At 62.6% G+C, this 9,835-nt stretch overlaps 1 protein-coding gene across 1 annotated transcript in view; it reads left to right on the forward strand.

Moving 5' to 3' along the window:
- The window catches only part of LOC102376562 (plectin), a 27,531-nt gene extending 18,049 nt beyond the window's left edge, over nt 1-9,482 (forward strand). The window contains exons 23-25 of the mRNA XM_025214248.1: nt 1-898; nt 1,657-8,687; nt 9,345-9,482. Coding sequence (XP_025070033.1) covers nt 1-898; nt 1,657-7,998 — 7,240 coding nt within the window. The 3' untranslated portion in view covers nt 7,999-8,687; nt 9,345-9,482. The remainder of the gene's footprint in view (nt 899-1,656; nt 8,688-9,344) is intronic.
- Nucleotides 9,483-9,835: the final 353 nt, after the last annotated feature.

Here is a 9,835-nt window from a genome sequence, read left to right on the forward strand (position 1 = left end):
GACGCTGCGGCAGAAGGCGCAGGTGGAGCAGGAGCTGGCCAAGGTCAAGCTGCAGCTGGAGGAGACGGACCACCAGAAGGGCATCCTGGACGAGGAGCTGCAGCGGCTGAAGGAGGAGGTGATGGAGGCCACGCGGCAGCGGGCGCAGGCGGAGGAGGAGCTGCTCAAGGTGCGGGTGCAGATGGAGGAGCTGGTCAAGCTGAAGAACCGCATCGAGCAGGAGAACAAGCTGCTGATCCTCAAGGACAAGGACAACACGCAGAAGGTCCTGGCCGAGGAGGCCGAGAAGATGCGGCAGGTGGCCGAGGAGGCCGCGCGCCTGAGCGTGGAGGCGCAGGAGGCCGCGCGCCTGCGGCAGCTGGCCGAGGAGGACCTGGCGCAGCAGCGGGCGCTGGCCGAGAAGATGCTGAAGGAGAAGATGCAGGCCGTGCAGGAGGCCACGCGGCTCCGGGCCGAGGCCGAGATGCTGCAGAAGCAGAAGGACCTGGCGCAGGAGCACGCCAAGAAGCTGCAGGAGGACAAGGAGCAGATGGAGCAGCGCCTGGTGGAGGAGACCGAGGGCTTCCAGAAGACCCTGGAGGCCGAGCGCCGGCGGCAGCTGGAGATCTCGGCCGAGGCCGAGCGCCTCAAGCTGCACGTGACGGAGATGGGCCTGGCCAAGGACAAGGCTGAGGAGGACGCCAAGCGCTTCCGCAGGCAGGCGGAGGAGATCAGCGAGAAGCTGCACCAGACCGAGCTGGCTCCCCGCGAGAAGGTGACGCTGGTGCAGACGCTGGAGATCCAGCGGCACCAGAGCGACCAGGAGGCCGACAAGCTGCGCAGAGCCATCGCCGACCTGGAGCGGGAGAAGGAGAAGCTCAAGCAGGAGGCGGAGCAGCTGCAGCACCGCTCGGAAGAGGTACCCTTCCCGCGGCCCCTTCCCCGCGCGGGTCAGTCTCCGCGGGGTGGCTCTCCGCTCCAGCGTCCCGCGCTGTCCCCCGGACAGCCGGCGTGGAGCTCCCCGACCACCCCCCGGGCTCTCAGACCACCCCCACGGCCACGTGGCCCGTTGCATGTGCGCCCCGGCCCCGCTGCGTCCCCACGGGCTGCTCGCAGCTCTCGCTCCCCCGTCCGTAGGGCGAGCATTGCGAAGGGAGGTTGTTTGGAGGCCCCGGGGACTTAGGGGTAGGTACCCAGCGTCCGAGAGTCCTCCAGGTTCAGCCCCTCTCCCTTGCGGCTCGTTCCTCGCTGCAAAAAACAAAAAACACAACGAACCGCAGCACGCAGTCAGGTATCCCCGCCTGGTCCCGGAGGGGCGCACCCTCCTTCGCTGGCCCGCATGGGACCAACAGTGGCCCCGGGACCCGTAGCAGGATGGGATCAGCTTCCCCGCCATGTGCCCTCCCCTCCTTGTTCAATCCTGGCACGGGTCGCAGCCGTGCCCTTCCCCGCCCCCCATCGCCACTAACGCTGTGCGTCCAGCGGCGAGGAGCCGGCTGCTTCACTAACACGCGCCCCGGGGCTGCCCCTAACCCAGCGCTGCCTCGACCCCGTCAGGCTCTCAGCCAGCACCGCCCCCCGCCAGCTAACGACCGGCCCCGCGTGCCCCGCGCTGCTTTGCCTCCGTGCGCGGTTGCCCGGGCTCCATCTAACGGTCCCGTTTTGTCCCCGCTCCAGATGCAGCTGGCCCAGCGCGAGCAGCTCCGGCACGAGACGCAGGTCCTGCAGCAGACCTTCCTCACGGAGAAGGACACCCTGCTGCAGAAGGAGCATTTCATCGAGGAGGAGAAGGCCAAGCTGGAGAAGCTCTTCAAGGACGAGGTGGACAAGGCCCAGCAGCTGAAGGCCGAGCAGGAGCGGCAGCAGCGGCAGATGGAGCAGGAGAAGCAGGAGCTGGGTGCCAGGCTGGACGCGGCCAAGAAGAAGCAGAAGGAGGCGGAGGAGAGCGTCCGCCGCAAGCAGGAGGAGCTGCAGCAGCTGGAGGCGCAGCGGCAGCAGCAGGAGAAGCTCCTGGAAGAAGAAAACAAGAAGCTGAGGGACAAACTGGAGCAGCTGCAAGAGGAGCACCGGCCGGCTCTGGCACAGACGCGGGAGATCATGATCCAGACTGACGACCTCCCTGAGGAAACCCTGATTTCGGTGACACCGGCGGCTCCGACCAAAGCCGTGCCGAATGGCAGAGACGTCCTAGACGGGCTGGCCCCGAATGGGGAGCCGGAGTTCGCCTTCGAAGGCATCCGGCAGAAGGTGCCCGCAGAGAAGCTGGCAGAGGCTGGCATCCTGAGCCAGGAGAGCTTGGACAAGCTGGTGCAGGGCACGGTGACGGTCGAAGAGCTCGCGCGGAGGGATGACGTCAAGAGATACCTGCGGGGCCAGAGCAGCGTTGCCGGCCTGCTCGTTAAACCCACCAACGAGAAGGTGAGCATCTACGAGGCCATGAAGAAAAAGTTTCTCAGCCCAGGCACAGCACTCATCCTCCTGGAAGCTCAAGCTGCCTCCGGCTTCATCATCGACCCCGTGAGAAACAAGAGGCTGTCTGTAAACGAGGCTGTGAAAGAAGGAGTGATCGGGCCGGAGCTGCACAATAAAATGCTGTCTGCCGAGAGGGCCGTGACCGGCTACCGTGACCCCTACACCGGAGACAAGATCTCCCTCTTCCAGGCCATGAAGAAAGACCTCATCGTCAAAGACCACGGCATCCGCCTGCTGGAAGCCCAGATCGCCACCGGCGGCATCATCGACCCGGTGCACAGCCACCGCCTGCCCGTGGAAACTGCCTACAAGCGGGGCTACTTCGACCAAGAGATGAACCAGGTCCTCACAGACCCCAGCGACGACACCAAGGGCTTCTTCGACCCCAACACCCAGGAGAACCTCACCTACATGCAGCTGATGGAGAGATGCACGACCGACCCCGAGACCGGCCTCTGCCTCTTGCCCCTGACCGACCAAGCGGCCAAGGGGCGGGAGCTGGCTTACACCGATAAGGAAGCCAAGGATGTCTTCAAGAAAGCCACCGTGTCGGCGCCCTTCGGCAGGTTCCAGGGGAAGATGGTGACCATCTGGGAGATCATCAACTCCGAGTACTTCACCGAGGAGCAGCGCCGCAACCTGATCCAGCAGTACAGGACTGGCAAGATCACCGTGGAGAAGATCATCAAGATCGTCATCACCGTGGTGGAGGAGGGCGAGAAGAAGAGCCAGCTGTGCTTCGAAGGGCTCCGGGCCCCCGTGCCAGCGGCCGAGCTGCTGGAGAGCAAGATCATCAACAAGGATCTCTACAACGAGCTGCACCAGGGGAAGAAGGCTGTGAAGGACGTGGCGGACACGGACGCTGTCAGACGGTACCTGCGGGGCACCGACGCCATCGCTGGTGTCCTGGTGGAGTCGACGGGCCAAAAGTTCACCTTCTACGATGCCCTGAAGAAAAACCTGCTGAAGCCAGAGGTTGCCCTGCCGCTGCTGGAAGCCCAGGCAGGCAGCGGGTACATCATCGACCCCGTGAAGAACCAGAAGTTCACCGTGGATGAGGCCGTGAAGGCCGGGACCGTGGGGCCCGAGTTCCACGAGAGGCTGCTGTCAGCGGAGAAGGCGGTGACGGGATACAAGGATCCATACACCGGGCAGACTGTGTCCCTGTTCCAGGCGCTGAAGAAAGGCCTCATCCCCAGCGATCACGGCATCCGCTTGCTGGATGTTCAGCTCGCCACCGGCGGCATTGTCGACCCCGTGAACAGCCACCGCCTCCCGCTCGACGTGGCTTCGAAGCGGGGCCACTTCAGCGAGGAGATGAGCAAGACCCTGGCCACCCCCAGCAGCGACACCAAAGCCTTCTATGACCCCAGCACCCAAGAAAGCCTCACCTACGCCCAGCTGCAGAAGAAGTGCTGGCAGGACAAGCAGACCGGCCTCTACCTGCTGCCCCTCTCTGACCAAGCCATCCAGGCCCAGCAGGAGGAGGTCTACACGGACAGCCAGACCAAGGAGTCCTTCGACAAGGCAACCCTTGAGGTCCCAACGGGTGCCCTGAAGGGCAGGACTGTGACCATTTGGGAGCTGATCCACTCCGAGTACTTCACTGAGGAGCAACGGAGAGAGCTGCTCCGGCAGTACAAGACGGGCAAGGTCACTATTGAGAAGATCATCAAGATCATGATCACCATCATCAAGGAGACTGAGACCAAGAAGCAGGAGAAGCTGACCTTCAGTGGCCTCCGGGCACCCGTGCCTGCCAGCGAGCTGGTAGAGTCCCGGGTCCTCAGCAAAGCCCAGTACGAGCAGCTCAAGGAAGGCAAGAAGTCAGTGAAAGACCTCTCGGACACGGACGCGTTGAGGAGATTCCTGCAGGGCAGCGACTGCATCGCCGGCATCTACGTGGAAGAGACCAAGGAGAAGCTGAACATCTACGAGGCCATGAAGAGGAACCTGCTGCGGCCAGGCACGGCCATCACCCTCCTGGAGGCGCAGGCAGCCACCGGCTTCATGATCGACCCCGTAAGGAACCAGAAGCTGTACGTCAACGAGGCGGTGAAGGCAGGCATCGTGGGTCCTGAGCTGCACGAGAAGCTGCTCTCCTCTGAGAAAGCGGTCACGGGGTACAAGGACCCCTACTCCGGGAACACCATCTCTCTCTTCGAAGCCATGAAGAAAGGCCTCATCCTGAAGGACCACGGCATCCGCCTGCTGGAGGCCCAGATCGCCACCGGCGGCATCATCGACCCGGTGCACAGCCACCGCCTGCCCGTGGAGGTGGCCTACAAGCGGGGCTACTTTGACCAGGAGATGAGCCAGATCCTCTCGGACCCCGGCGACGACACCAAGGGCTTCTTCGACCCCAACACCCAGGAGAACCTCACCTACGCGCAGCTGAAGGAGCGGTGCATTGAGGACCCCGAGACCGGCCTCATCCTCTTCCCCCTGAAGAAGGCAGAGATGCCCACCGTGGTGGAGAAGACCCAGATCTACACCGAGGCAGAGACCCGGAAGGTGTTTGAGGACACGCAGGTCGACATCCCCGTGGGCGACCTGGCAGGCTCGTCCATGTCCCTGTGGGAGATCATGAACTCGGACCTCATCCCCGAGGTGCAGCGCAAGCAGCTGCTCGAGGACTTCCGCTCTGGCAAGGTGACCAAGGAGCGCATGATCATCATCATCATCGAGATCATCGAGAAGACCGAGATCATCCGGCAGCAGGACTGGACCTCCTACGATTACGTCCGGTGCCGCATCACCGCCGACGAGCTCTACGAGGCCAGGATCATCTCCCTGGAGGTGTACAACCTGCTGAAGCAGGGCTCCAAAACCATCCGGGAGATCCTGGAGATCGAGACCACCTGGAAATACCTCTACGGGACGGGCTGCGTGGCTGGCATCTACATCCCCGCCACCAAGCAGAAGCTCACCGCCTACCAGGCCCTGAAGAAAGGGCTGATCAGCACCGAGGTGGCCCGGTCCCTGCTGGAGGCCCAGGCTGCCACCGGCTTCGTGATCGACCCCATCAAGAATGAAATGCTGACCGTGGACGAAGCGGTTAGGAAAGGCGTGGTGGGGCCAGAAATGCACGACCGGCTCCTGTCTGCAGAGAGGGCAGTGACCGGCTACCGAGACCCTTACAGCGAGCAGAAGATCTCCCTCTTCCAGGCCATGAAGAAGGACCTGATCCCCGAGGAGGAAGCTCTCAAGCTGCTGGATGCCCAGCTGGCCACGGGCGGCATCATAGACCCGCGCTATGGCTTCCACCTGCCCTTGGAGGTCGCCTATCAGCGCGGCTACCTGAACAAGGACACGCACGACATGCTGTCCGAGCCCAGCGAGGTCTGCAGCTACGTGGACCCCTCCACGGATGAGAAGCTCAGCTACACCCAGCTCCTGAAGCGCTGCAGGAAGGACGAGAACAACAACCTGCTGCTGCTGCCCCTCTGCGACACCCGCAAACTGACCTTCCGGGGCCTGAGGAAGCAGATCTCGGTGGAGGAGCTGGTGCGGTCCCAGGTGATGGACGAAGTCACGGCTCAGCGCCTCCAGCAAGGCCTGACTTCCGTCGAAGAGGTCTCCAAACACATCAAGAAGTTCTTGGAGGGCACCAGCTGCATCTCCGGGGTCTTTGTGGACTCCACCAAGGAGAGGCTGTCCGTGTACCAGGCCATGAAGAAGGGCATCATCAGGCCGGGCACGGCTTTTGAGCTGCTGGAGGCACAGGCCGCCACGGGCTACGTGATCGACCCCATCAAGGGCCTCAAGCTGACCGTGGAAGAGGCTGTGCGCATGGGCATTGTGGGCCCAGAGTTCAAGGACAAGCTGCTGTCCGCCGAGAGGGCGGTGACCGGCTACAAAGACCCCTACTCCGGCAAGCTCATCTCCCTCTTCCAAGCCATGAAGAAGGGCTTGATCCTGAAGGATCACGGGATTCGCTTGCTCGAGGCCCAGATTGCAACAGGAGGCATCATTGACCCGGAGGAAAGCCATCGACTGCCCGTAGAGATGGCCTACAAGAGGGGCCTGTTTGATGAGGAAATGAATGAGATCCTGCTGGATCCCAGCGACGACACCAAGGGCTTCTTTGACCCCAACACCGAGGAGAACCTGACCTACCTGCAGCTCATGGAGCGGTGCATCACCGACCCCGAGACAAGCCTGTGCCTGCTGCCTCTGAAGGAGAAGAAGCGGGAGAGAAAGACCTCCTCCAAGTCCTCCGTCCGCAAGCGCCGGGTGGTGATTGTGGACCCAGAGACTGGGAAGGAGATGTCCGTTTACGAAGCCTACCGCAAGGGCCTCATCGACCACCAGACCTACCTGGAGCTGTCGGAGCAGGAGTGCGAGTGGGAGGAGATCACCATCTCCTCCTCCGACGGGGTGGTCAAGTCCATGATCATTGACCGGCGGTCGGGGCGGCAGTACGACATCGACGACGCTATCGGAAAGGGCCTGATCGACCAGTCCGCCCTCGACCAGTACCGCGCCGGCACCCTCTCCATCACAGAGTTTGCAGACATGCTCTCCGGCAACATGAGCGGCTTCCGGTCAAGATCTTCCTCCGTGGGCTCCTCGTCTTCCTACCCCATTAGCCCCGCCACGGTAAGAACCCAGCTGTCATCATGGAGCGACCCGACGGAGGAGACGGGTCCAGTCGCTGGCATCCTGGACACGGACACCCTGGAGAAAGTGTCCATCACAGAAGCCATGCACCGCAACCTTGTGGACAACATCACCGGCCAGCGGCTGCTGGAAGCCCAAGCCTGCACCGGCGGCATCGTCGACCCCAACACCGGGCAGAAGTTCTCCGTGACTGATGCCGTCAACAAGGGGCTGGTGGACAAGATCATGGTGGACAGGATCAACCTTGCCCAGAAAGCCTTCTACGGCTTCGAGGATCCAAGAACCAAGACCAAGATGTCGGCGGCGCAGGCCTTGAAGAAGGGCTGGCTGTACTACGAGGCTGGGCAGCGCTTCCTGGAAGTGCAGTACCTGACAGGCGGGCTGATCGAGCCCGACGTCTCGGGCCGGGTCTTGCTGGACGATGCCTTGCAGAAGGGCACCATCGATGCGCGCACGGCCCAGAAGCTGCGGGACGTCAACACCTACTCCAAGTATCTCACCTGCCCCAAGACCAAGCTCAAGATCTCCTACAAGGACGCCATGGACAGGAGCATGGTGGAGGAGGGGACGGGCCTGCGCCTGCTGGAAGCTTCCTCCCAGTCCAGCAAAGGCTACTACAGCCCCTACAATGTCAGCGGCTCCGGCTCCACCTCCGGCTCTAGGTCAGGCTCTCGAACAGGATCCAGGCCAGGCTCCAGGCGAGGGAGCTTTGATGCCACCGGCACCGGCTCCGGCTTCTCCATGACCTTCTCGTCCTCCTCCTACTCTTCCTCCAGCTACGGGCGCAGATACACGTCGGGTCCCGAGAGCGCCGTGGATGCAGCTGACGTGGCTCTTGCCTTGTCCGGCCTAAACGGGAGCTGTGGATGGGAAGCAGGCAGGAAGCTTTCTGGACTGCAGGGGCCAGCGCTAAGCGTGGCATAAGGCCCCCTCCCTCCGGCTCCCCAGACCCCGGCTGAGGAGCTCCCCAGCTGTCCTGCTCTGCATGTGATAAAGCTACCGGCTAATCCTCCTACTATTATTTTTTTAATTTTTAAACTCCACTTCTCTTCCAAAGCAGTGCCTAAAGTTTAACCAAAAAGACTCGACTAATATATATTAATATATATGATTGTTCTGACAGTATTTGTATATTGCGAGACGAGAGAGAGAACACACTACCCTCCCAGCCCAGCCAGCCCGGAGCTCGCTTCTGTCCGGACCGTCCGCAGAGAAGACGCCAGCTCCCGCCCGGCAGGGCCCACGCCAGCTGGCCGCGGCAGGCCAGACCCAGCGCCGCGCCGCAGTTTCGATCCTAACCACCCAGTGACTTTTGTATTAACTCTGCCGGCTTCACCCCCTGCCGCCCCGGAGGAGGAGACGACGCTGTCCCACGCTCTTAGACCCGCGCCCTCCTGCGCTCCGTGAGCCAGGGAGAGGCCGACCGTGCCCTTGGACTCGGCCGCCCCACGGCCTCCGCCAGCCCCGGACATTCAGACACCTGTGCGCCCGCTCTGGATCCCTTTCTGGCCCGTGGCAAGGCAAGGGAGGGGGCCGCTCTCTGTCCAGACCTGCCCCCCTCCCACGACCTCCTCGGCTTTGCCCCCAGCCGCGGCGGACTCGGCGCTCAGACTGTAAGTGCATGCCGGGCGATGGCCATGCTTTCGCAGAGCCTGCTGCCGTGTGGATGGACCTGCCTGCCTGCCTGCCTCTCTCTGCAGCCCGGCTTCGGCCTCCCAGAGGTTTTCCTTTGCCTCCTCCGGCCTGCTTGTTTGCTCTGACCCGCTCCGTTGCGCTTTGCTTTCTCTGCCCAAATCACTCGGGGAATCTTACGTTGCCGTGCGTGGCTGTTCGTCGGCGGCGATGCCTGCATGTGTGTCCGTCCGTCTGTCCGTCCGTCTGTCTGTGTATCTGGGAAGTGCCCTGTACCAGGTTGATTTCTTAGACTGATCAGACCAATGCATCGGCAGGCATCTGTCCGTGCTCTGCTGGCCCCGGGCCACGACCAGCAGCCCCGGTCTCCGCACCTGGGTCCCGGTGCCAGCTGGGACGGGAGCCCGTTGGCTAAGTGGGGTCTTGCCAGATGTCTTAAATTGGACCCAAAGGCGAGAGGCTTTGTAGGAGGTGTCGTTTTCACGGCGTGGTCTCTCCCCTCAGGGTGGGTCGTAGCACAGCGCAGCCGCATGGAAGTGCCGACTTTTTATTTTAAACTCCGTATCTCTTCTTCTCCTTCCTCCCCTTGAGCTGCCCTCCCCCCCGTCACCCGTAATAATACACTCTCTCTCTGTCAGACGTCTTGTTCCAGTCCCAGAGAAGTCCCTGTGCCACTGGGAGAGTTGCTTAGCTGGGTCTCTGACGTTAGCAAGACGTGGATCAGTTCAAGGGGAGCCCTGGATGCAGCAGCTCCGCCGCTGTACTCCTGCGCACAGGTAACCACCTCTTCCGAGTCTGTCTGGAGACCAGGCGCTCCACCGCGGCGGGCTGGGGTTTCAGTTGAAAGCGGCGTTCTCCGGACTTCGTGGCACTGCGCGGGCAGCAGGGGTGGAAGCAGGGTTTGCAGATGCAGACGCAGTCCTGCCACGCGGCCTGGGTGGTGGACATTGTTCTGCTCTCGGCAGGGCTGGGGGTAAAGGGGCCGGGGGGAAGCTCTCCCGGGGCCCTGAGGTGCCTGCTCGGTGGCCCCAGCTTTGGGGTAATTCCTGCCTTGTCTCCAGGGTTATCTGTTCGGAGCCGGGGAAGGGGGACGCGCTGGGCGGGAGGGCTGCCAGCAGCACAGGGCGGG

The sequence above is a fragment of the Alligator sinensis genome, unplaced genomic scaffold (genome assembly GCF_000455745.1).
Source record: "Alligator sinensis unplaced genomic scaffold, ASM45574v1 scaffold987_1, whole genome shotgun sequence".
Classification (NCBI taxonomy): Eukaryota; Metazoa; Chordata; order Crocodylia; family Alligatoridae; genus Alligator; species Alligator sinensis.